At 47.1% G+C, this 27,928-nt stretch overlaps 1 protein-coding gene across 6 annotated transcripts in view; it reads right to left on the bottom strand.

Annotated features, from left to right (window-relative positions):
- Window positions 1-27,928, bottom strand: part of LOC128697261 (serine-rich adhesin for platelets-like) — a 594,180-nt gene that overhangs the window by 476,024 nt on the left and 90,228 nt on the right. For all 6 annotated transcript variants that reach the window (XM_070104131.1, XM_070104128.1, XM_070104127.1 and 3 more), the window contains exons 4-5: window positions 27,521-27,622; window positions 5,657-5,771 (exon numbers count right to left, since the gene is read on the bottom strand). In XM_070104131.1, coding sequence (XP_069960232.1) covers window positions 5,657-5,771; window positions 27,521-27,622 — 217 coding nt within the window. The remainder of the gene's footprint in view (window positions 1-5,656; window positions 5,772-27,520; window positions 27,623-27,928) is intronic.

The following is a 27,928-nucleotide window of genomic DNA, read 5'->3' as shown; positions in this document are numbered from 1 at the left end:
CTTTCATAGGGAATGATTTTCGTGTGCAAGTTCGGTGCCCCACCTTCAACAATCACAATCACACAACCCCACCTTCAACAATAACACAACCCCACCATCACACAACCACACTTTCAACACCCACACAACCCCACCTCCAACAATCACACAACCTCTCCTTCATCAACCATACAACCCACCCATCCAGGCTTCCATGTTGGCCCTCTACATTACAGCCAGTTTGTTTTTCATAACATTGTTGTTCTTAAAAACTCGTGGATTTTCAGAATGATAAACAATGGCTTCAATTTCAAGTCCCCATGATAGATAGTCTCTGGTTATGCAAAACGTTTCAGAGCAAGCCACGGTGGTGGATAAAGCTCTCACGTCACGTGGTGGATAAAGCTGTCACGTCATGTGGTGGATAAAGCTGTCACGTCACGTGGTGGATAAAGCTGTCACGTCACGTGGTGGATAAAGCTCTCACGTCACGTGGTGGATAAAGCTCTCACGTCACGTGGTGGATAAAGCTCTCACGTCACGTGGTGGATAAAGCTCTCACGTCACGTGGTGGATAAAGCTCTCACGTCACGTGGTGGATAAAGCTCTCACGTCACGTGGTGGATAAAGCTCTCACGTCACGTGGTGGATAAAGCTCTCACGTCACGTGGTGGATAAAGCTCTCACGTCACGTGGTGGATAAAGCTCTCATGTCACGTGGTGGATAAAGCTCTCACGTCACGTGGTGGATAAAGCTCTCACGTCACGTGGTGGATAAAGCTCTCACGTCACGTGGTGGATAAAGCTCTCACGTCACGTGGTGGCTAAAACTCTCGCTTCACATGGCAAGGGTCCAGGTTCAATTTCCGGCAAAGGTAGAAACAATGGGTGTGTTTCTTTACACCGGCTGTCTATATTCCCAATCAGTAAAATGAGTACCTGGGTGTTACTGGTGTGGGTTGCATCCTGGGATAAAACTGACCTAATTAGGGGGAAATGCTCAGCATAACAAGGGGCTTTCTATACAGTAATATGTCGTTGATGTCAGCTATGGTCTGTATACCTGTACATGTACTTGTACAAAAAAAGATACTATCATACAGTTTCTCCTCACTTAGCGACGTACTCGTTTACCAACGATTCGGACTTACGAAGGGCTCTCTGAGCAGTATCCATACTTAACGTATATTAGGGCTGATTTCCTCTATTCTGTTTATTTCAATATACAGTACACTACTGAATAAACTTTTAAAAATCTACTATAAATGTTATAAACGGTACAAAGGTGACATTAAAACAATATCAAAGATGGTTGACACAAACCCACTACCATTATAGTATGCTCCTCACTTAGCGACGAATTTGTTTACCGATGTGGTCTTAGGAAAGGAACTCCGTTGTTAAGTGAGGAGAGGCCATATTATTATTATTACATTTTTCAACTTACAACAGGTTCATCAGAATGTAACCCCATGGAAAGTCCTGGGGCACCTGTAGTCTTTTTCAACCACTGCCTACAGGACAGATATTGGCTGAAAACCGGTTATCAAATACAGTGTGAATAAATGGTTTACAAAACTGACAAGTTGATAAACAAGATGCTTGTGCAACATTTATCAACAAGTGTCTCATTTATCACCCTGCCTCGGTGGGAGACAGCAGACTTGTTAAAAAAAAAAAAAAATTAATAACACATCAAACCCAACATTCATAAGTTTTCAAACACCTATATTTTATCCTCGGATTTCCCAACCCCCATATTTAACCCCATCTATGTTCATTCACCCATATTTTGCTCCATTCACATCCCCCATACATCTCCCACACCCATGTTTCTCCCATCGTTCTTATACGTATTTGTTCCCACTCCAAACCTTAATAACCCTCGCTCCATGTTCCAGCTGATTCCCACATCACCTTCACACCTCTATCATCCCCACAACCCTACCATCATCCCCACAACCCTACCATCATCCCCACAACCCTACCATCATCCCCACAATCCTACCATCATCCCCGCAACCCTACCATCATCCTCACAACCCTACCATCATTCCCACACCCCTACCATCATCCCCACAACCCTACCATCATCCCCACAACCCTACCATCATCCCCACAATCCTACCATCATCCCCGCAACCCTACCACCATCCTCACAACCCTACCATCATCCCCACAACCCTACCATCATCCCCACAACCCTACCATCATCCCCACAACCCTACCATCATCCCCACAATCCTACCATCATCCTCACAACCCTACCATCATTCCCACACCCCTATCATCATTTCCACACTCCTACTATCATCCCCACAACCTTTACCATCATTCCCACACCCCTATCATCAGTCCCACACCCCTACCATCATCCCCACACCCCTACCATCATTCCCACACACCTACCATCATCCCCACACCCCTACCATCATTCCCACACACCTACCATCATTCCCACACACCTACCATCATTCCCACACCCCTACCATCATCCCCACACCCCTACCATCATTTCCACACCCCTACCATCATTTCCACACCCCTACCATCATCCCCACACCCCTACCATCATCCCCACACCCTTACCATCATTCCCACACCCTTACCATCATTCCCACACCCTTACCATCATTCCCACACACCTACCATCATTCCCACACCCCTACCATCATCCCCACACTCCTACCATCATTTCCACACCCCTACCATCATCCCCACACCCCTACCATCATTCCCACACCCCTACCATCATTTCCACATACCTACCATCATTCCACACCTCTACCATCATTCCCACACCCTTACCATCATTCCCACACCCTTACCCTCATTCCCACACCCTTACCATCATTTCCACACCCTTACCATCATTCCCACACACCTACCATCATTCCCACACCCTTACCATCATTCCCACACCCTTACCATCATTCCCACACACCTACCATCATTCCCACACCCTTACCATCATTCCCACACACCTACCATCATTCCCACACCCTTACCATCATTCCCACACACCTACCATCATTCCCACACACCTACCATCATTCCCACACCCAAGAAGCTCACTGGTAGTAATCCCTTCCTTAAATCACTTGTTAAAGCAACTGCTCAAGAAGAAATTTCTCACCTAGCTGGTAGTAATAAGTTATCACAAGTTATATACACTGATGGATCTAAACAGGAGTCTTCTGGCAGGGCTGCATCTGCTCTTGTTGCCACCTCCCTAGTTAAGAACCATAATAAATTTGTTGAGTTAGGCATAAGAATTAACAACTGGGCGTCTACACTGCAAACTGAATTGTTTGCAATCCTAATGACACTAAAGCTAACCTATGACACTGAACTTGACTATCATTATTACTGATTCTATGTCATCATTGAAGGCTCTTGACTCATATAATGACTCCAACAACATGCTCATTGGGGAAGCCAGGTATAGATACTCAAAAATCAGGGAGAAAGGAATTAATGTACAATTGCTATGGATCCCATCACACATTGGATTACTCCTTCATGATAAAGTTGATATGTTAGCCAAGAAGAGTATCCAGAAGGAGAATGTAGAATATAACTTTGGTATAACTGTGTCTAGCATTAGGAATAATATTAGGAGAGAAGTAAATAATGAAGATGATTGTTATAGGAATGCAGTTAGAAGCCTGAGTAGATCTATAACCCACTATGATAACATGAACGTAGATAAGTATGTTTATGGAGCAACTTGCAATGTGAACACCTCTACCATCATTCCCACACCTCTACCATCATTCCCACACCTCTACCATCATTCCCACACCTCTACCATCATTCTCACACCTCTACCATCATCCTCACATCTCTACCATCATTCCCACACCCCTACCATCATTCCCACACCTCAACCATCATTCCCACATCTCCACCATCATTCCTACACCTTTACCATCATCCCCATACCTGTGAAAATTGCATTTATCTGTATGTATCATTATATACATAACAGTAAATGAACAATGATAACTATTATTTATCAGTTAGACAAGTAGGAATTTGGGACACTTAGGTCGCAAAAAATGTCCCCCTTCGATACCTACCACTGTCATATCCACAAGTTACTCTGGACCTATTAATTAAATGAAATATACATACACCAGGAATACTGGTATATATATAAATTTGTGGACTGTATATTAAAAATAATAAATGGTTATATATATACACAACTACATAACAGAAGGAAAATATATCTTAATATCACTCACCAATTTGACTGGATATTAAGTTGTATCATACTCAGAAAAACCTCACTAACTAAATTTATGAAAACACTGGCCAGAATTATACACAAATCTAGAGAGCTTATCTGAGGTTCCTGGAGCTGTCTTGTCCAGTCTCCTGATATCTCAAGTTATACAGGAATGCATGTCCAACAATTTCGCCTCCTATTTGAGAGGTGTCAGCCCAATTTTAACCTCTAGAGCACGAGAATTCCTTCCCATTACACTAACGTTGTATCCAATTCAAAACCAAGATGGTGAGTCTCGTTTGCGCAGATGCAGGCTTTCTGTTTTCTATGACATAAATGTTATTAAATACAGTATGGCCATCTATTTACTGAATTTCTGGAAAATATATACAGTATTTTCCACAATACCCCAACCATCACCCCCAAAACCCCTACCATCATCCCCACAACCCTACCATCACCCCCAAAACCCCTACCATCATCCCCACAACCCTACCATCACCCCCAAAACCCCTACCATCATCCCCACAACCCTACCATCACCCCCAAAACCCCTACCATCATCCCCACAACCCTACCATCACCCCCAAAACCCCTACCATCATCCCCACAACCCTACCATCATTCCCAAAACCCCTACCATCATCCCCACAACCCTACCATCACCCCCAAAACCCCTACCATCATCCCCACACCCCTACCATCACCCCCAAAACCCCTACCATCATCCCCACAACCCTACCATCACCCCCAAAACCTCTACCATCATTCCCACACCTCTACCATCATTCCCACACCTCTACCATCATCCCCACAATCCTATGATCATCCCCACAACCCCACCATCATTCCCACACTTCTACCATTATCCCCACACCCCTACCATCATCCCCACACCCCTCCCATCATCCCCACAACCCTACCATCATTCTCACAGCTCTACCATCATTCCCACACCTCTACCATCATTCCCACACCTCTACAATCATTCCCACACCTCTACCATCATTCCCACACCTCTACCATCATTCCCACACCTCTACCATCATTCCCACACCTCTACCATCATTCCCACACCTCTACCATCATTCCCACACCTCTACCATCATTCCCACACCTCTACCATCATTCCCACACCTCTACCATCATTCCCACACCTCTACCATCATTCCCACACCTCTACCATCATTCCCACACCTCTACCATCATTCCCACACCTCTACCATCATTCCCACACCTCTACCATCATTCCCACACCTCCACCATCATTCCAACACCTTCACCATCATTCCCACACCTCTACCATCATTTCTACACCTCCACCAACATTCCCACACCTCCACCAACATTCCTACACCTCCACCAATATCCCCACACCCCACCAACATTCCTACACCTCTACCAACATCCCCACACCCCCAACAATCCTGGAATGGCCCTCACCTCACTATGACTGCAGATGCGTCGTACTCCTCCAGGTTATGATGGATTTGCGCTCGATTGGCTTTAGCGTCATGCACCTTAACTTCACTTGCTGCCACCTCCTTCAAACTTGTGTCTGCGGGTGAAAAAATAATTTTATTCTGGTGGGACGTCAATGATTAACTGTTTCCAACAGAAGACCATTCAAAAAATACCCTGACTTTGTCCACCCACTGTAAATAATGCATTACCACTTACACGAGTTAGTTAGTTACCATTTTGTCCTAGGCACATGTTGATTACACACTAGGCCTGTTGTATGTGTGTGTGTGAGAGAGAGAGACAGAGAGACAGAGACAGAGACAGAGAGAGAGAGAGACAGAGAGAGAGAGAGAGAGAGAGAGAGAGAAAGAGAAAGAGAGAAAGAGAAAGAGAGAAAGAGAGACAGAGAGAAAGAGACAGAGACAGAGAGAGACAGAGACCGACAGAGACAGAAAGACAGAAAGAGAGACAGAGACAAAGAGGCAGAGAGACAGACAGAGACAGAGAGACAGAGAGACAGAGACAGAGATAGAGACAGAGAGACAGAGACAGAGAGAGACAGAGACAGGGAGAGAGACAGGGAGAGAGACAGACAGGGAGAGAGACAGAGACACAGAGACAGAGAGAGAGAGAGAGAGAGAGAGAGAGAGAGAGAGAGAGAGAGAAAGAGATAGACAGAGAGAGAGAAAGAGATAGAGAGAGAGACCTAATTCATGTAAGCATAAATAACTTATTACAATGTGTACAGCCAGCAGTAACAGCCTGGTTGATCAGGCTCTGATCCACCAGGAGGCCTGGTCAGAGATCAGGCCGCAGGGGCGTTGACCCCCGGAACTCTCACCAGGTAATATAAACGTATAAATACAAGAAAGCCCCACTTTACAGCACTTTGCTTCATGGTGTATCACAAACGCATTAACTTTCAATTATAGCCAGTCCTTATTTATTCAGACTTATTACAATAAATACAATCACAACTTACTATAAGTTAAGGACAAAAACATTTTGAAGTAATGTGTGTACTGCATATGTTTAAGTCTACCTCTATTGCTCACTTAATATATGATAGTGTAAACTTGTTAGCAGGATTTTGTATGCTCTTAAAAGTGAAAAACAACTGTGTTCCACTTTACAGCAGTAGCCAGGAACCTGACCTGCTGTATAAGTGGGGCCCTCCTGTACAGCAGTAGCCAGGAACCTGACCTGCTGTATAAGTGGGGCCCTCCTGTACAGCAGTAGCCAGGAACCTGACCTGCTGTATAAGTGGGGCCCTCCTGTACAGCAGTAGCCAGGAACCTGACCTGCTGTATAAGTGGGGCCCTCCTGTACAGCAGTAGCCAGGAACCTGACCTGCTGTATAAGTGGGGCCCTCCTGTACAGCAGTAGCCAGGAACCTAACCTGCTGTATAAGTGGGGCCCTCCTGTACAGCAGTAGCCAGGAACCTGACCTGCTGTATAAGTGGGGCCCTCCTGTACAGCAGTAGCCAGGAACCTAACCTGCTGTATAAGTGGGGCCCTCCTGTACAGCAGTAGCCAGGAACCTGACGTGCTGTATAAGTGGGGCCCTCCTGTACAGCAGTAGCCAGGAACCTGACCTGCTGTATAAGTGGGGCCCTCCTGTACAGCAGTAGCCAGGAACCTGACCTGCTGTATAAGTGGGGCCCTCCTGTACAGCAGTAGCCAGGAACCTAACCTGCTGTATAAGTGGGGCCCTCCTGTACAGCAGTAGCCAGGAACCTGACGTGCTGTATAAGTGGGGCCCTCCTGTACAGCAGTAGCCAGGAACCTGACGTGCTGTATAAGTGGGGCCCTCCTGTACAGCAGTAGCCAGGAACCTGACCTGCTGTATAAGTGGGGCCCTCCTGTACAGCAGTAGCCAGGAACCTGACCTGCTGTATAAGTGGGGCCCTCCTGTACAGCAGTAGCCAGGAACCTGACCTGCTGTATAAGTGGGGCCCTCCTGTACAGCAGTAGCCAGGAACCTGACCTGCTGTATAAGTGGGGCCCTCCTGTACAGCAGTAGCCAGGAACCTGACCTGCTGTATAAGTGGGGCCCTCCTGTACAGCAGTAGCCAGGAACCTGACCTGCTGTATAAGTGGGGCCCTCCTGTACAGCAGTAGCCAGGAACCTGACCTGCTGTATAAGTGGGGCCCTCCTGTATAGCAGTAGCCAGGAACCTGACCTGCTGTATAAGTGGGGCCCTCCTGTATAGCAGTAGCCAGGAACCTGACCTGCTGTATAAGTGGGGCCCTCCTGTATAGCAGTAGCCAGGAACCTGACCTGCTGTATAAGTGGGGCCCTCCTGTATAGCAGTAGCCAGGAACCTGACCTGCTGTATAAGTGGGGCCCTCCTGTATAGCAGTAGCCAGGAACCTGACCTGCTGTATAAGTGGGGCCCTCCTGTACAGTAGTAGCCAGGAACCTGACCTGCTGTATAAGTGGGGCCCTCCTGTACAGTAGTAGCCAGGAACCTGACCTGCTGTATAAGTGGGGCCCTCCTGTACAGCAGTAGCCAGGAACCTGACCTGCTGTATAAGTGGGGCCCTCCTGTACAGCAGTAGCCAGGAACCTGACCTGCTGTATAAGTGGGGCCCTCCTGTATAGCAGTAGCCAGGAACCTGACCTGCTGTATAAGTGGGGCCCTCCTGTACAGTAGTAGCCAGGAACCTGACCTGCTGTATAAGTGGGGCCCTCCTGTACAGCAGTAGCCAGGAACCTGACCTGCTGTATAAGTGGGGCCCTCCTGTACAGCAGTAGCCAGGAACCTGACCTGCTGTATAAGTGGGGCCCTCCTGTACAGCAGTAGCCAGGAACCTGACCTGCTGTATAAGTGGGGCCCTCCTGTACAGCAGTAGCCAGGAACCTGACCTGCTGTATAAGTGGGGCCCTCCTGTACAGTAGTAGCCAGGAACCTGACCTGCTGTATAAGTGGGACCCTCCTGTACAGCAGTAGCCAGGAACCTGACCTGCTGTATAAGTGGGGCCCTCCTGTACAGTAGTAGCCAGGAACCTGACCTGCTGTATAAGTGGGGCCCTCCTGTATAGCAGTAGCCAGGAACCTGACCTGCTGTATAAGTTGGGCCCTCCTGTACAGCAGTAGCCAGGAACCTGACCTGCTGTATAAGTGGGGCCCTCCTGTACAGCAGTAGCCAGGAACCTGACCTGCTGTATAAGTGGGGCCCTCCTGTACAGCAGTAGCCAGGAACCTTACCTGCTGTATAAGTGGGGCCTTCCTGTATAGCAGTAGCCAGGAACCTGACCTGCTGTATAAGTGGGGCCCTCCTGTACAGCAGTAGCCAGGAACCTGACCTGCTGTATAAGTGGGGCCCTCCTGTACAGCAGTAGCCAGGAACCTAACCTGCTGTATAAGTGGGGCCCTCCTGTACAGCAGTAGCCAGGAACCTGACCTGCTGTATAAGTGGGGCCCTCCTGTATAGCAGTAGCCAGGAACCTGACCTGCTGTATAAGTTGGGCCCTCCTGTACAGCAGTAGCCAGGAACCTGACCTGCTGTATAAGTGGGGCCCTCCTGTACAGCAGTAGCCAGGAACCTAACCTGCTGTATAAGTGGGGCCCTCCTGTACAGCAGTAGCCAGGAACCTTACCTGGTGTATAAGTGGGGCCCTCCTGTACAGCAGTAGCCAGGAACCTGACCTGCTGTATAAGTTGGGCCCTCCTGTACAGCAGTAGCCAGGAACCTCACCTGCTGTATAAGTGGGGCCCTCCTGTACAGCAGTAGCCAGGAACCTGACCTGCTGTATAAGTAGGGTCCTCCTGTACAGCAGTAGCCAGGAACCTGACCTGCTGTATAAGTGGGGACCTCCTGTACAGCAGTAGCCAGGAACCTGACCTGCTGTATAAGTGGGGTCCTCCTGTACAGCAGTAGCCAGGAACCTTACCTGCTGTATAAGTGGGGCCCTCCTGTACAGCAGTAGCCAGGAACCTGACCTGCTGTATAAGTGGGGTCCTCCTGTATAGCAGTAGCCAGGAACCTTACCTGCTGTATAAGTGGAGCCCTCCTGTACAGCAGTAGCCAGGAACCTGACCTGCTGTATAAGTGGGGCCCTCCTGTACAGCAGTAGCCAGGAACCTGACCTGCTGTATAAGTGGGGCCCTCCTGTACAGCAGTAGCCAGGAACCTGACCTGCTGTATAAGTAGGGTCCTCCTGTATAGCAGTAGCCAGGAACCTTACCTGCTGTATAAGTGGGGCCCTCCTGTACAGCAGTAGCCAGGAACCTGACCTGCTGTATAAGTGTGGCCCTCCTGTACAGCAGTAGCTAGGAACCTGACCTGCTGTATAAGTGGGGCCCTCCTGTATAGCAGTAGCCAGGAACCTGACCTGCTGTATAAGTTGGGCCCTCCTGTACAGCAGTAGCCAGGAACCTGACCTGCTGCATAAGTGGGGCCCTCCTGTACAGCAGTAGCCAGGAACCTGACCTGCTGTATAAGTGGGGCCCTCCTGTACAGCAGTAGCCAGGAACCTGACCTGCTGTATAAGTTGGGCCCTCCTGTACAGCAGTAGCCAGGAACCTCACCTGCTGTATAAGTGGGGCCCTCCTGTACAGCAGTAGCCAGGAACCTGACCTGCTGTATAAGTGGGGTCCTCCTGTACAGCAGTAGCCAGGAACCTTACCTGCTGTATAAGTGGGGCCCTCCTGTACAGCAGTAGCCAGGAACCTGACCTGCTGTATAAGTGGGGTCCTCCTGTATAGCAGTAGCCAGGAACCTTACCTGCTGTATAAGTGGGGCCCTCCTGTACAGCAGTAGCCAGGAACCTGACCTGCTGTATAAGTGGGGCCCTCCTGTACAGCAGTAGCCAGGAACCTGACCTGCTGTATAAGTGGGGCCCTCCTGTATAGCAGTAGCCAGGAACCTGACCTGCTGTATAAGTTGGGATCTCCTGTACAGCAGTAGCCAGGAACCTGACCTGCTGCATAAGTGGGGCCCTCCTGTACAGCAGTAGCCAGGAACCTGACCTGCTGTATAAGTGGGGCCCTCCTGTACAGCAGTAGCCAGGAACCTGACCTGCTGTATAAGTTGGGCCCTCCTGTACAGCAGTAGCCAGGAACCTGACCTGCTGTATAAGTGGGGCCCTCCTGTACAGCAGTAGCCAGGAACCTGACCTGCTGTATAAGTTGGGCCCTCCTGTACAGCAGTAGCCAGGAACCTGACCTGCTGTATAAGTGGGGTCCTCCTGTACAGCAGTAGCCAGGAACCTTACCTGCTGTATAAGTGGGGCCCTCCTGTACAGCAGTAGCCAGGAACCTGACCTGCTGTATAAGTGGGGCCCTCCTGTATAGCAGTAGCCAGGAACCTCACCTGCTGTATAAGTTGGGCCCTCCTGTACAGCAGTAGCCAGGAACCTGACCTGCTGTATAAGTGGGGCCCTCCTGTACAGCAGTAGCCAGGAACCTGACCTGCTGTATAAGTGGGGCCCTCCTGTACAGCAGTAGCCAGGAACCTGACCTGCTGTATAAGTGGGGCCCTCCTGTATAGCAGTAGCCAGGAACCTGACCTGCTGTATAAGTTGGGCCCTCCTGTACAGCAGTAGCCAGGAACCTGACCTGCTGTATAAGTGGGGCCCTCCTGTACAGCAGTAGCCAGGAACCTGACCTGCTGTATAAGTGGGGCCCTCCTGTACAGCAGTAGCCAGGAACCTGACCTGTTGTATAAGTGGGGCCCTCCTGTATAGCAGTAGCCAGGAACCTGACCTGCTGTATAAGTTGGGCCCTCCTGTACAGCAGTAGCCAGGAACCTGACCTGCTGTATAAGTGGGGCCCTCCTGTACAGCAGTAGCCAGGAACCTGACCTGCTGTATAAGTTGGGCCCTCCTGTATAGCAGTAGCCAGGAACCTGACCTGCTGTATAAGTTGGGCCCTCCTGTACAGCAGTAGCCAGGAACCTGACCTGCTGTATAAGTGGGGCCCTCCTGTACAGTAGTAGCCAGGAACCTGACCTGCTGTATAAGTGGGGCCCTCCTGTACAGCAGTAGCCAGGAACCTAACCTGCTGTATAAGTGGGGCCCTCCTGTACAGCAGTAGCCAGGAACCTGACCTGCTGTATAAGTGGGGCCCTCCTGTACAGCAGTAGCCAGGAACCTGACCTGCTGTATAAGTGGGGCCCTCCTGTACAGCAGTAGCCAGGAACCTGACCTGCTGTATAAGTGGGGCCCTCCTGTACAGCAGTAGCCAGGAACCTGACCTGCTGTATAAGTTGGGCCCTCCTGTACAGCAGTAGCCAGGAACCTGACCTGCTGTATAAGTGCGGCCCTCCTGTACAGCAGTAGCCAGGAACCTGACCTGCTGTATAAGTGGGGCCCTCCTGTACAGCAGTAGCCAGGAACCTGACCTGCTGTATAAGTGGGGCCCTCCTGTACAGCAGTAGCCAGGAACCTGACCTGCTGTATAAGTGGGGCCCTCCTGTACAGCAGTAGCCAGGAACCTAACCTGCTGTATAAGTGGGGCCCTCCTGTACAGCAGTAGCCAGGAACCTAAATTGCTGTATAAGTGGGGCCCTCCTCTACAGCAGTAGCCAGGAACCTAACCTGCTGTATAAGTGGGGACCTCCTGTAGAGCAGTAGCCAGGAACCTAACCTGCTGTATAAGTGGGGCCCTCCTGTACAGCAGTAGCCAGGAACCTAACCTGCTGTATAAGTGGGGCCCTCCTCTACAGCAGTAGCCAGGAACCTAACCTGCTGTATAAGTGGGGCCCTCCTGTACAGCAGTAGCCAGGAACCTGACCTGCTGTATAAGTGGGGCCCTCCTGTACAGCAGTAGCCAGGAACCTGACCTGCTGTATAAGTGGGGCCCTCCTGTACAGCAGTAGCCAGGAACCTGACCTGCTGTATAAGTGGGGCCCTCCTGTATAGCAGTAGCCAGGAACCTGACCTGCTGTATAAGTTGGGCCCTCCTGTACAGCAGTAGCCAGGAACCTGACGTGCTGTATAAGTGGGGCCCTCCTGTACAGCAGTAGCCAGGAATCTGACCTCCTGTATAAGTGGGGCCCTCCTGTACAGCAGTAGCCAGGAACCTGACCTGCTGTATAAGTTGGGCCCTCCTGTACAGCAGTAGCCAGGAACCTGACCTGCTGTATAAGTGGGGCCCTCCTGTACAGCAGTAGCCAGGAACCTGACCTGCTGTATAAGTGGGGTCCTCCTGTACAGCAGTAGCCAGGAACCTTACCTGCTGTATAAGTGGGGCCCTCCTGTACAGCAGTAGCCAGGAACCTGACCTGCTGTATAAGTGGGGCCCTCCTGTACAGCAGTAGCCAGGAACCTGACCTGCTGTATAAGTGGGGCCCTCCTGTACAGCAGTAGCCAGGAACCTGACCTGCTGTATAAGTGGGGCCCTCCTGTATAGCAGTAGCCAGGAACCTGACCTGCTGTATAAGTTGGGCCCTCCTGTACAGCAGTAGCCAGGAACCTGACCTGCTGTATAAGTGGGGCCCTCCTGTATAGCAGTAGCCAGGAACCTGACCTGCTGTATAAGTTGGGCCCTCCTGTACAGCAGTAGCCAGGATCCTGACCTGCTGTATAAGTGGGGCCCTCCTGTACAGCAGTAGCCAGGAACCTGACCTGCTGTATAAGTGGGGCCCTCCTGTACAGCAGTAGCCAGGAACCTGACCTGCTGTATAAGTGGGGCCCTCCTGTATAGCAGTAGCCAGGAACCTGACCTGCTGTATAAGTTGGGCCCTCCTGTACAGCAGTAGCCAGGAACCTGACCTGCTGTATAAGTTGGGCCCTCCTGTACAGCAGTAGCCAGGAACCTGACCTGCTGTATAAGTGGGGCCCTCCTGTACAGTAGTAGCCAGGAACCTGACCTGCTGTATAAGTGGGGCCCTCCTGTACAGCAGTAGCCAGGAACCTAACCTGCTGTATAAGTGGGGCCCTCCTGTACAGCAGTAGCCAGGAACCTGACCTGCTGTATAAGTGGGGCCCTCCTGTATAGCAGTAGCCAGGAACCTGACCTGCTGTATAAGTTGGGCCCTCCTGTACAGCAGTAGCCAGGAACCTGACCTGCTGTATAAGTGGGGCCCTCCTGTACAGCAGTAGCCAGGAACCTGACCTGCTGTATAAGTGGGGCCCTCCTGTACAGCAGTAGCCAGGAACCTAACCTGCTGTATAAGTGGGGCCCTCCTGTACAGCAGTAGCCAGGAACCTAACCTGCTGTATAAGTGGGGCCCTCCTGTACAGCAGTAGCCAGGAACCTAACCTGCTGTATAAGTGGGGCCCTCCTGTACAGCAGTAGCCAGGAACCTAACCTGCTGTATAAGTGGGGCCCTCCTGTACAGCAGTAGCCAGGAACCTAACCTGCTGTATAAGTGGTGCCCTCCTGTACAGCAGTAGCCAGGAACCTGACCTGCTGTATAAGTGGGGCCCTCCTGTACAGCAGTAGCCAGGAACCTGACCTGCTGTATAAGTGGGGCCCTCCTGTACAGCAGTAGCCAGGAACCTGACCTGCTGTATAAGTGGGGCCCTCCTGTACAGCAGTAGCCAGGAACCTGACGTGCTGTATAAGTTGGGCCCTCCTGTACAGCAGTAGCCAGGAACCTGACCTGCTGTATAAGTTGGGCCCTCCTGTACAGCAGTAGCCAGGAACCTGACCTGCTGTATAAGTGGGGCCCTCCTGTACAGCAGTAGCCAGGAACCTGACCTGCTGTATAAGTTGGGCCCTCCTGTACAGCAGTAGCCAGGAACCTGACCTGCTGTATAAGTGCGGCCCTCCTGTACAGCAGTAGCCAGGAACCTGACCTGCTGTATAAGTGGGGCCCTCCTGTACAGCAGTAGCCAGGAACCTGACCTGCTGTATAAGTGGGGCCCTCCTGTACAGCAGTAGCCAGGAACCTGACCTGCTGTATAAGTGGGGCCCTCCTGTACAGCATTAGCCAGGAACCTAACCTGCTGTATAAGTGGGGCCCTCCTGTACAGCAGTAGCCAGGAACCTAACCTGCTGTATAAGTGGGGCCCTCCTCTACAGCAGTAGCCAGGAACCTAACCTGCTGTATAAGTGGGGACCTCCTGTAGAGCAGTAGCCAGGAACCTAACCTGCTGTATAAGTGGGGCCCTCCTGTACAGCAGTAGCCAGGAACCTAACCTGCTGTATAAGTGGGGCCCTCCTGTACAGCAGTAGCCAGGAACCTAACCTGCTGTATAAGTGGGGCCCTCCTGAACAGCAGTAGCCAGGAACCTGACCTGCTGTATAAGTGGGGACCTCCTGTACAGCAGTAGCCAGGAACCTGACCTGCTGTATAAGTGGGGCCCTCCTGTACAGCAGTAGCCAGGAACCTGACCTGCTGTATAAGTGGGGCCCTCCTGTATAGCAGTAGCCAGGAACCTGACCTGCTGTATAAGTTGGGCCCTCCTGTACAGCAGTAGCCAGGAACCTGACCTGCTGTATAAGTGGGGCCATCCTGTACAGCAGTAGCCAGGAATCTGACCTCCTGTATAAGTGGGGCCCTCCTGTACAGCAGTAGCCAGGAACCTGACCTGCTGTATAAGTTGGGCCCTCCTGTACAGCAGTAGCCAGGAACCTGACCTGCTGTATAAGTGGGGCCCTCCTGTACAGCAGTAGCCAGGAACCTGACCTGCTGTATAAGTGGGGTCCTCCTGTACAGCAGTAGCCAGGAACCTTACCTGCTGTATAAGTGGGGCCCTCCTGTACAGCAGTAGCCAGGAACCTGACCTGCTGTATAAGTGGGGCCCTCCTGTATAGCAGTAGCCAGGAACCTGACCTGCTGTATAAGTTGGGCCCTCCTGTACAGCAGTAGCCAGGAACCTGACCTGCTGTATAAGTGAGGCCCTCCTGTACAGCAGTAGCCAGGAACCTGACCTGCTGTATAAGTGGGGCCCTCCTGTACAGCAGTAGCCAGGAACCTGACCTGCTGTATAAGTGGGGCCCTCCTGTATAGCAGTAGCCAGGAACCTGACCTGCTGTATAAGTTGGGCCCTCCTGTACAGCAGTAGCCAGGAACCTGACCTGCTGTATAAGTGGGGCCCTCCTGTACAGCAGTAGCCAGGAACCTGACCTGCTGTATAAGTGGGGCCCTCCTGTACAGCAGTAGCCAGGAACCTGACCTGCTGTATAAGTGGGGCCCTCCTGTATAGCAGTAGCCAGGAACCTGACCTGCTGTATAAGTTGGGCCCTCCTGTACAGCAGTAGCCAGGAACCTGACCTGCTGTATAAGTGGGGCCCTCCTGTATAGCAGTAGCCAGGAACCTGACCTGCAGTATAAGTTGGGCCCTCCTGTACAGCAGTAGCCAGGAACCTGACCTGCTGTATAAGTGGGGCCCTCCTGTACAGCAGTAGCCAGGAACCTGACCTGCTGTATAAGTGGGGCCCTCCTGTACAGCAGTAGCCAGGAACCTGACCTGCTGTATAAGTGGGGCCCTCCTGTACAACAGTAGCCAGGAACCTGACCTGCTGTATAAGTGGGGCCCTCCTGTACAGCAGTAGCCAGGAACCTAACCTGCTGTATGAGTGGGGCCCTCCTGTACAGCAGTAGCCAGGAACCTAACCTGCTGTATGAGTGGGGCCCTCCTGTACAGCAGTAGCCAGGAACCTGACCTGCTGTATAAGTGGGGCCCTCCTGTACCACTGTACCACAACATTACAGAGGTACATAATGGGTCCAGGGACTGTACCACAACATTACAGAGGTACATAATGGGTCCAGGGACTGTACCACAACATTACAGAGGTACATAATGGGTCCAGGGACTGTACCTCAACATTACAGAGGTACATAATGGGTCCAGGGACTGTACCTCAACATTACAGAGGTACATAATGGGTCCAGGGACTGTACCTCAACATTACAGAGGTACATAATGGGTCCAGGGACTGTACCTCAACATTACAGAGGTACATAATGGGTCCAGGGACTGTACCTCAACATTACAGAGGTACATAATGGGTCCAGGGACTGTACCTCAACATTACAGAGGTACATAATGGGTCCAGGGACTGTACCACAACATTACAGAGGTACATAATGGGTCCAGGGACTGTACCACAACATTACAGAGGTACATAATGGGTCCAGGGACTGTACCACAACATTACAGAGGTACATAATGGGTCCAGGGACTGTACCACAACATTACAGAGGTACATAATGGGTCCAGGGACTGTACCACATTACAGAGGTACATAATGGGTCCAGGGACTGTACCACAACATTACAGAGGTACATAATGGGTCCAGGGACTGTACCTCAACATTACAGAGGTACATAATGGGTCCAGGGACTGTACCACAACATTACAGAGGTACATAATGGGTCCAGGGACTGTACCTCAACATTACAGAGGTACATAATGGGTCCAGGGACTGTACCTCAACATTACAGAGGTACATAATGGGTCCAGGGACTGTACCACAACATTACAGAGGTACATAATGGGTCCAGGGACTGTACCTCAACATTACAGAGGTACATAATGGGTCCAGGGACTGTACCTCAACATTACAGAGGTACATAATGGGTCCAGGGACTGTACCACAACATTACAGAGGTACATAATGGGTCCAGGGACTGTACCTCAACATTACAGAGGTACATAATGGGTCCAGGGACTGTACTACAACATTACAGAGGTACATAATGGGTCCAGGGACTGTACCTCAACATTACAGAGGTACATAATGGGTCCAGGGACTGTACCTCAACATTACAGAAGCACATAATGGGTCCAGGGACTGTACCTCAACATTACAGAGGTACATAATGGGTCCAGGGACTGTACCACAACATTACAGAGGTACATAACGGGTCCAGGGACTGTACCTCAACATTGCAGAGGTACATAATGGGTCCAGGGACTGTACCTCAACATTACAGAGGTACATAATGAGCCCAGGGACTGTACCTCAACATTACAGAGGTACATAATGGGTCCAGGGACTGTACCACAACATTACAGAGGTACATAATGGGTCCAGGGACTGTACCTCAACATTACAGAGGTACATAATGGGTCCAGGGACTGTACCACAACATTACAGAGGTACATAATGGGTCCAGGGACTGTACCTCAACATTACAGAGGTACATAATGGGTCCAGGGACTGTACCACATTACAGAGGTACATAATGGGTCCAGGGACTGTACCTCAACATTACAGAGGTACATAATGGGTCCAGGGACTGTACCTCAACATTACAGAGGTACATAATGGGTCCAGGGACTGTACCACATTACAGAGGTACATAATGGGTCCAGGGACTGTACCTCAACATTACAGAGGTACATAATGGGTCCAGGGACTGTACTACAACATTTCAGAGGTACATAATGGGTCCAGGGACTGTACCTCAACATTACAGAGGTACATAATGGGTCCAGGGACTGTACCACAACATTACAGAGGTACATAATGGGTCCAGGGACTGTACCTCAACATTACAGAGGTACATAATGGGTCCAGGGACTGTACTACAACATTACAGAGGTACATAATGGGTCCAGGGACTGTACCTCGACATTACAGAGGTACATAATGGGTCCAGGGACTGTACCACAACATTACAGAGGTACATAATGGGTCCAGGGACTGTACCTCAACATTACAGAGGTACATAATGGGTCCAGGGACTGTACTACAACATCACAGAGGTACATAATGGGTCCAGGGACTGTACCTCAACATTACAGAGGTACATAATGGGTCCAGGGACTGTACCACAACATTACAGAGGTACATAATGGGTCCAGGGACTGTACCTCAACATTACAGAGGTACATAATGGGTCCAGGGACTGTACTACAACATTACAGAGGTATATAATGGGTCCAGGGACTGTACCTCAACATTACAGAGGTACATAATGGGTCCAGGGACTGTACCACATTACAGAGGTACATAATGGGTCCAGGGACTGTACCTCAACATTACAGAGGTACATAATGGGTCCAGGGACTGTACTACAACATTACAGAGGTACATAATGGGTCCAGGGACTGTACCTCAACATTACAGAGGTACATAATGGGTCCAGGGACTGTACCACAACATTACAGAGGTACATAATGGGTCCAGGGACTGTACCTCAACATTACAGAGGTACATAATGGGTCCAGGGACTGTACTACAACATTAGAGGTACATAATGGGTCCAGGGACTGTACCTCAACATTACAGAGGTACATAATGGGTCCAGGGACTGTACCACAACATTACAGAGGTACATAATGGGTCCAGGGACTGTACCTCAACATTACAGAGGTACATAATGGGTGCAGGGACTGTACCACAACATTACAGAGGTACATAATGGGTCCAGGGACTGTACCTCAACATTACAGAGGTACATAATGGGTCCAGGGACTGTACCTCAACATTACAGAGGTACATAATGGGTCCAGGGACTGTACTACAACATTAGAGGTACATAATGGGTCCAGGGACTGTACCTCAACATTACAGAGGTACATAATGGGTCCAGGGACTGTACCTCAACATTACAGAAGCACATAATGGGTCCAGGGACTGTACCTCAACATTACAGAGGTACATAATGGGTCCAGGGACTGTACCACAACATTACAGAGGTACATAATGGGTCCAGGGACTGTACCTCAACATTACAGAGGTACATAATGGGTCCAGGGACTGTACTACAACATTAGAGGTACATAATGGGTCCAGGGACTGTACCTGAACATTACAGAGGTACATAATGGGTCCAGGGACTGTACCACAACATTACAGAGGTACATAATGGGTCCAGGGACTGTACCTCAACATTACAGAGGTACATAATGGGTGCAGGGACTGTACCACAACATTACAGAGGTACATAATGGGTCCAGGGACTGTACCTCAACATTACAGAGGTACATAATGGGTCCAGGGACTGTACCTCAACATTACAGAGGTACATAATGGGTCCAGGGACTGTACTACAACATTAGAGGTACATAATGGGTCCAGGGACTGTACCTCAACATTACAGAGGTACATAATGGGTCCAGGGACTGTACCACAACATTACAGAGGTACATAATGGGTCCAGGGACTGTAAATCAACATTACAGAGGTACATAATGGGTGCAGGGACTGTACCACAACATTACAGAGGTACATAATGGGTGCAGGGACTGTACCTCAACATTTTTGATAACTAAACAAGTTACAGTGTTAATGAACTATTTATGTTCACATGCAAGAAGAGGCCAAACTCTCAAAATAAAAATAAAAATGTTGATAAAACACAAATTATTTTGATGGTACGAGGAAGTGTTTGGAATTAAATACAAGAGATTTAAGAAGCGCATTACAAAAATACAGCTGTATTCGGAGAGCATATGTATTTATTTTGATGTGTATGCAGTGAGAGCAGCAGTGTACATACACTGGGAAGGTGTATGGTGGCCCGGTGGCCTGGTGGCTAAAGCTCCCGCTTCACACACGGAGGGCCCGGGTTCGATTCCCGGCGGGTGGAAACATTTCGACACGTTTCCTTACACCTGTTGTCCTGTTCACCTAGCAGCAAATAGGTACCTGGGTGTTAGTGGACTGGTGTGGGTCGCATCCTGGGGGACAAGATTAAGGACCACAATGGAAATAAGTTAGACAGTCCTCGATGACGCACTGACTTTCTTGGGTTATCCCGGGTGGCTAACCCTCCGGGGTTAAAAATCCGAACGAAATCCTATCCTATCCTATCCTATCCTACCCTTAAACGGTCCAAACAGATCGACGTTCAAATTCGTATTGCTCCAAAAGTAGATCTACGTTTTTTTACATATTTTCAAATATAAAAAAAAAAAAAAAAAGTAGATAATTACACGTTTTCAAATGTAAAACAAGAAAGACGATCTACATTTTTTTACATACTTTCAAATATTGAAAAAACGTATATATACGTTTGGACCATTTAAGGGTTAAAAAAAAAAATGTAACAAATTAACAACTAAGACGGGATGCCACAAGCACAGCTATATCAATCTGCCCAAAATGCCCCGGCATGATAGTGCCTTTCTTTGTACTTGGCAAATCAAAATTGTAATTACATATTGTAATTTTTTTGCAAAGAAATAAAATCTTTATTCTTTAACCTGTAAACGGTCCAAACGTATATATACGTTTTTTCAACGTTTCAAAGTATGTAAAAGAAGTAGATCTTCTTTTTGTTTTTCTACATTTGAAAAATGTGTAAAAAAAACTTTGATCCACTTTTTTTTTTGTTATATTTGAAAATATGTAAAAAAAACGTATATCTACTTTTGTAGATATATGTAGATATCTGCTTGGACTGTTTACGGGTTAAAGGATACTTATAATTTACTGCTGTTCACTTAGCTACCTTCCTTTTATGTACATTCAAAAGCTTCTACAGTAGAACCCCTGTAGCAACTGATTCAATATCTACAATTTCAGTTATCTATGATTTACTGTGGCCCAAAAATACCTCTTAATTTTGCATAATAATGTCCCCAAAGTACAAGAGTACAGAAGCTGCCAATTATTCAAAGCCTAAGAGAAGCTATTAAGTGCTTCCCATCAGTGAAAGTGGTAATTCTTCACTTACTGTGCATAATTTACCAATTAAACTTTATAATAGGCATGTAAAGATTACTAAAAAGAATAAGAAGAAGAAAATTGTCAAAGTGGGAAGTCTGAATGTGTGTGGATGTTGTGCAAATGATAAGAAAGAGATGATTGTGGATGTTATGAATGAGAAGAAGCTGGATGTCCTGGCTTTAAGTGAAACAAAGCTGAAGGAGGTGGGAGAGTTTCAGTGGAGAGGAATAAATGGGATTAGGTCAGGGGTTTCAAATAGAGTTAGAGCTAAAGAAGGAGTAGCAATAATGTTGAAGGATAAGCTATGGCAGGAAAAGAGGGACTATAAATGTATTAATTCAAGGATTATGTGGAGTAAAATCAAGATTGGATGTGAAAAGTGGGTTATAATAAGCGTGTATGCACCTGGAGAAGAGAGAAGTGTAGAGGAGAGAGAGAGATTCTGGGAAATGTTGAGTGAATGCATGGGGAGTTTTGAATCAAGTGTGAGAGTAATGGTGGTTGGGGATTTCAATGCTAAAGTGGGTAAAAATGTTATGGAGGGAGTAGTAGGTAAATTTGGGGTGCCAGGGGTAAATGTAAATGGGGAGCCTTTAATTGAGCTATGTGTAGAAAGAGATTTGGTAATAAGTAATACATATTTTATGAAAAAGAGGATAAATAAATATACAAGGTATGATGTAGCACGTAATGAAAGTAGTTTATTAGATTATGTATTGGTGGATAAAATGTTGATGGGTAGGCTCCAGGATGTACATGTTTATAGAGGGGCAACTGATATATCGGATCATTATTTAGTTGTAGCTACAGTTAGAGTAAGAGGTAGATGGGAAAAGAGGAAGGTGGCAACAACAAGTAAGAGGGAGGTGAAAGTGTATAAACTAAGGGAGGAGGAAGTTCGGGTGAGATATAAGCGACTATTGGCAGAAAGGTGGGCTAGTGCAAAGATGAGTAGTGGGGGGGGGGGGGGGTGAAGAGGGTTGGATGAGTTTTAAAAATGCAGTATTAGAATGTGGGGCAGAAGTTTGTGGTTATAGGAGGGTGGGCGAAGGAGGAAAGAGGAGTGATTGGTGGAATGATGAAGTAAAGGGTGTGATAAAAGAGAAAAAGGTAGCTTATGAGAGGTTTTTACAAAGCAGAAGTGTTATAAGAAGAGCAGAGTACATGGAGAGTAAAAGAAAGGTGAAGAGAGTGGTGAGAGAGTGCAAAAGGAGAGCAGATGATAGAGTGGGAGAGGCACTGTCAGGAAATTTTAATGAAAATAAGAAAAAATTTTGGAGTGAGTTAAACAAGTTAAGAAAGCCTAGGGAAAGTATGGATTTATCAGTTAAAAACAGAGTAGGGGAGTTAGTAGATGGGGAGATGGAGGTATTGGGTAGATGGCGAGAATATTTTGAGGAACTTTTAAATGTTAAGGAAGAAACAGAGGCAGTAATTTCATGCACTGGTCAGGGAGGTATACCATCTTTTAGGAGTGAAGAAGAGCAGAATGTAAGTGTGGGGGAGGTACATGAGGCATTACGTAGAATGATAGGGGGTAAAGCAGCTGGAACTGATGGGATCATGACAGAAATGTTAAAAGCAGGGGGGGATATAGTGTTGGAGTAGTTGGTACTTTTGTTTAATAAATGTATGAAAGAGGGGAAGGTACCTAGGGACTGGCGGAGAGCATGTATAGTCCCTTTATATAAAGGGAAAGGGGACAAAAGAGACTGTAAAAATTATAGAGGAATAAGTTTACTGAGTACCTGGAGTTTACCTGGAGAGAGTTTCGGGGGTCAATGCCCCCGCGGCCCGGTCTGTGACCAGGCCTCCTGGTGGATCAGCGCCTGATCAACCAGGCTGTTGCTGCTGGCTGCACGCAAACCAACGTACGAGCCACAGCCCGGCTGATCAGGAACTGACTTTAGGTGCTTGTCCAGTGCCAGCTTGAAGACTGCCAGGGGTCTGTTGGTAATCCCCCTTATGTGTGCTGGGAGGCAGTTGAACAGTCTCGGGCCCCTGACACTTATTGTATGGTCTCTTAACGTGCTAGTGACACCCCTGCTTTTCATTGGGGGGATGGTGCATCGTCTGCCAAGTCTTTTGCTTTCGTAGTGAGTGATTTTCGTGTGCAAGTTCGGTACTAGTCCCTCTAGGATTTTCCAGGTGTATATAATCATGTATCTCTCCCTCCTGCGTTCCAGGGAATACAGGTTTAGAAACCTCAAGCGTTCCCAGTAATTGAGGTGTTTTATCTCCGTTATGCGCGCCGTGAAAGTTCTCTGTACATTTTCTAGGTCGGCAATTTCACCTGCCTTGAAAGGTGCTGTTAGAGTGCAGCAATATTCCAGCCAGGAAAAGTGTACGGTAGGGTTATAATTGAAAGAATTAGAGGTAAGACAGAATGTAGGATTGCGGATGAGCAAGGAGGTTTCAGAGTGGGTAGGGGATGTGTAGATCAAGTGTTTACATTGAAGCATATATGTGAACAGTATTTAGATAAAGGTAGGGAAGTTTTTATTGCATTTATGGATTTATTATTATTATTATTATTATAATCAAGGGGAAGCGCTAAACCCGGAGGATTATACAGCGCCGGGGGGGGGGGGGATGTGGAAGGCATTCAGGCTTAATTCGGGGAACTGGAGCACAGATCCAATTCCCTAAATCAAGAGCCCCTCACCAACATCAAGGAACCTTCCTTGAGGGGCCATTTATGGATTTAGAAAAGGCATATGATAGAGTGGATAGAGGAGCAATGTGGCAGATGTTGCAAGTATATGGAATAGGTGGTAAGTTATTAAATGCTGTAAAGAGTTTTTATGAGGATAGTGAGGCTCAGGTTAGGGTGTGTAGAAGAGAGGGAGACTACTTCCCGGTAAAAGTAGGTCTTAGACAGGGATGTGTAATGTCACCATGGTTGTTTAATATATTTATAGATGGGGTTGTAAAGGAAGTAAATGCTAGGGTGTTCGGGAGAGGGGTGGGATTAAATTTTGGGGAATCAAATTCAAAATGGGAATTGACACAGTTACTTTTTGCTGATGATACTGTGCTTATGGGAGATTCTAAAGAAAAATTGCAAAGGTTAGTGGATGAGTTTGGGAATGTATGTAAAGGTAGAAAGTTGAAAGTGAACATAGAAAAGAGTAAGGTGATGAGGATATCAAATGATTTAGATAAAGAAAAATTGGATATCAAATTGGGGAGGAGGAGTATGGAAGAAGTGAATGTTTTCAGATACATGTACTTGGGAGTTGACGTGTCGGCGGATGGATTTATGAAGGATGAGGTTAATCATAGAGTTGATGAAGGAAAAAAAGGTGAGTGGTGCGTTGAGGTATTTGTGGAGTCAAAAAACGTTATCTATGGAGGCAAAGAAGGGAATGTATGAAAGTATAGTAGTACCAACACTCTTATATGGGTGTGAAGCTTGGGTGGTAAATGCAGCAGCGAGGAGATGGTTGGAGGCAGTGGAGATGTCCTGTTTAAGGGCAATGTGTGGTGTAAATATTATGCAGAAAATTCGGAGTGTGGAAATTAGGAAAAGGTGTGGAGTTAATAAAAGTATTAGTCAGAGGGCAGAAGAGGGGTTGTTGAGGTGGTTTGGTCATTTAGAGAAAATGGATCAAAGTAGAATGACATGGAAAGCATATAAATCTATAGGGGAAGGAAGGCGGGGTAGGGGTCGTCCTCGAAAGGGTTGGAGAGAGGGGGTAAAGGAGGTTTTGTGGGCAAGGGGCTTGGACTTCTAGCAAGCGTGCGTGAGCGTGTTAGATAGGAGTGAATGGAGACGAATGGTACTTGGGACCTGACGATCTGTTGGAGTGTGAGCAGGGTAATATTTAGTGAAGGGATTCAGGGAAACCGGTTATTTTCATATAGTCGGACTTGAGTCCTGGAAATGGGAAGTACAATGCCTGCACTTTAAAGGAGGGGTTTGGGATATTGGCAGTTTGGAGGGATATGTTGTGTATCTTTATGTGTGTATGCTTCTAAACTGTTATATTCTGAGCACCTCTGCAAAAACAGTGATAATGTGTGTGGTGAAAGTGTTGAATGATGATGAAAGTATTTTCTTTTTGGGTATTTTCTTTCTTTTCTGGGTCACCCTGCCTCGGTGGGAGACGGCCGACTTGTTGAAAAAAAAAAAAAATAGGTATGTATAAGATTTATATGTAGGGTTTGCTACTATCCGCAGATTTAGTATTTGCGGCAGGTCCTTGGAGCATATCCCGTGCCGACTGGGGGGAAAGAACCTACTGTACTTAATAATCCATGTCTAGATCTTAAGTAGTCTTTAATCATTAGTATTAGTCAGCCTGAAATACCCCAGCATGTTAGTGGCTTTCTTTGTGCCTAACAATATTATTATATGTAAATCACACTTTCTATACTACACAAAGAAATACAGTGGACCCCCGCCTTACGATCACCTCCGAACTTGAACAATTATGTAAGTGTATTTTTGCAAGTGCTTTTGTACGTGTATTTTTGGGGGTCTGAAGCTGACTAATCTAATTTACAATATTCCTCATGGGAACAAATTCGTTCGGTAACGGCACCTGAACAGATTTCTGGAATGAATTAATATCGTAAGTCAGGGGTCCACTGTAGTATTGTTTGTATTTATCATCTGGGATAAATTCTGCTACCTATCATCTGGGACAAATTCTACTACCTATCATCTGGGACAAATTCTACTACCTATCATCTAGGACAAATTCTACTACCTATCATCTGGGAGAAATTCTAATACCTATACACATGCTAGAACATATATACACTGCAATAGAGAAAAAAGAAGTCCCACTGGGGATCTTCATTGACTTACGTAAAGCTTTTGATACAGTTGACCATGACTTGCTCCACGTAAAATTGTCACACTATGGTATAAGAGGGCACTCCCTCAACTACCTCAAGTCTTACCTCAGCAACAGAAGCCAATATGTGTACGCAAATGGGGCAAGCTCTTCCGCACAACCAATTACAGTTGGTGTCCCACAGGGAAGTGTCCTTGGCCCTCTTCTCTTTCTCCTATACATAAATGACCTACCAAATGCTTCGCAATTACTCAAACCCACACTTTTTGCAGATGACACTACATACGTCTTCTCTCACCCGAGCCCAGTCACGCTAGCCAATACTGTAAATACCGAATTACAGAAAATATCTACCTGGATGAGGACTAACTAACTTACACTAAACATTGACAAAACCTATTTCATTCAGTTTGGTAACAGAGCTACAGATGCCCCTCTTAACATAATGATAAATGGATCACCTATCACAAAACTAACAGAGGGAAAATTCTTAGGAATCCACCTTGATAATAGACTCAAATTTCATACACATATACAACAAATTTCTAAGAAAATTTCCAAGACTGTAGGCATACTATCGAAGATACGGTACTATGCTCCACAGTCAGCCCTCCTGGCCCTATATCACTCTCTTATTTACCCCTATCTCACCTATGGAATTTGTGCATGGGGCTCAACAACAATTAACCATCTCAGACCACTAATTACCCAACAAAAGGCTGCAGTTAGAATGATAACAAATTCTCACTACAGGCAGCACACTCCACCAATATTCAAAACACTCCACCTACTCACCATACAAAACATCCATACTTAATATTGCACCTATTACATACATAGAACACTTAACTCTGATATTAACCCTCCCCTCAAACATCTCCTTGCCAACCTCAACAGAACACATGACCATAACACAAGGCACAGATCACTCTTTGATGTTCCTCGTGTCCATCTCACGCAATGCAAAAACTCAATGCACATAAAAGGCCCTAAAATCTGGAATTCATTACCTGTAAATATAAAAGAAACACTACCTGTTTATAAATTCAAGTCTCTTCTCAAAGATCACTTACTCACCCAAAACCAAATAAATACTGAATAACTGAACCTTATAAATTGTATATCTTAAATGTTTCTCACAATTATATCACATAAATGTTAAACCTAAAACCCAATCTAACTTTATTATTTTTTAAATACACTACCTACCAGAATACTCCATTCTACTGAATGTACAACAATGCAAGCAACCATATGACCTGTCTTTGTAATACTCATTTGTGCTTTATAGTTATCTGTTTACAATAATGTTTTATCACTGATTTCATCATTGCTTAGTTAATCTTAAGTTAATTTTAAGCCAGCCCGTAATGCTATGCATATAAGTGGCTTTGGCATGCTGCTCTTACCTGTAGTTTTTTGTACCTCTGTATGTATGCTAAAATTACTAAATAAATAAACCTATCATCTGGGACAAATTTCACTGCCTATGATCTAGGATAAACTTTACGAACCATCATCCTCGGACTTTGGTGTGGTGTTGACGATGGAAGTGGCAGCAGAGGAGAGAGGCTGTAGGACTGTTCCCAAAATCTCATCGATGTTGGTCAATTTACCTGCCATGGAAATGTCAACAATAGTCAAAAGCTATTTTCAAGAAACACCTGAGTGAAGATGAGTTACATAAACAAACACCTGAGTGAAGATGAGTTACATAAACAAACACCTGAGTGAAGATGAATTACATAAACAAACACCTGAGTGAAGATGAGTTACATAAACAAACACCTGAGTGAAGATGAGTTACATTAATGAACACCTGAGTAAAGGTCTGCTACATAAACAAACACCTGAGTGAAGATGAGTTACATTAATGAACACCTGAGTGAAGATGAGCTACATTAACAAACACCTGAGTGAGG

The sequence above is a fragment of the Cherax quadricarinatus genome, chromosome 89 (genome assembly GCF_038502225.1).
Source record: "Cherax quadricarinatus isolate ZL_2023a chromosome 89, ASM3850222v1, whole genome shotgun sequence".
Taxonomy (NCBI): domain Eukaryota; kingdom Metazoa; phylum Arthropoda; class Malacostraca; order Decapoda; family Parastacidae; genus Cherax; species Cherax quadricarinatus.
The sequence above is the reverse complement of the archived record's forward strand: the minus strand, read 5'-3'. Positions and strand labels throughout refer to the sequence as shown.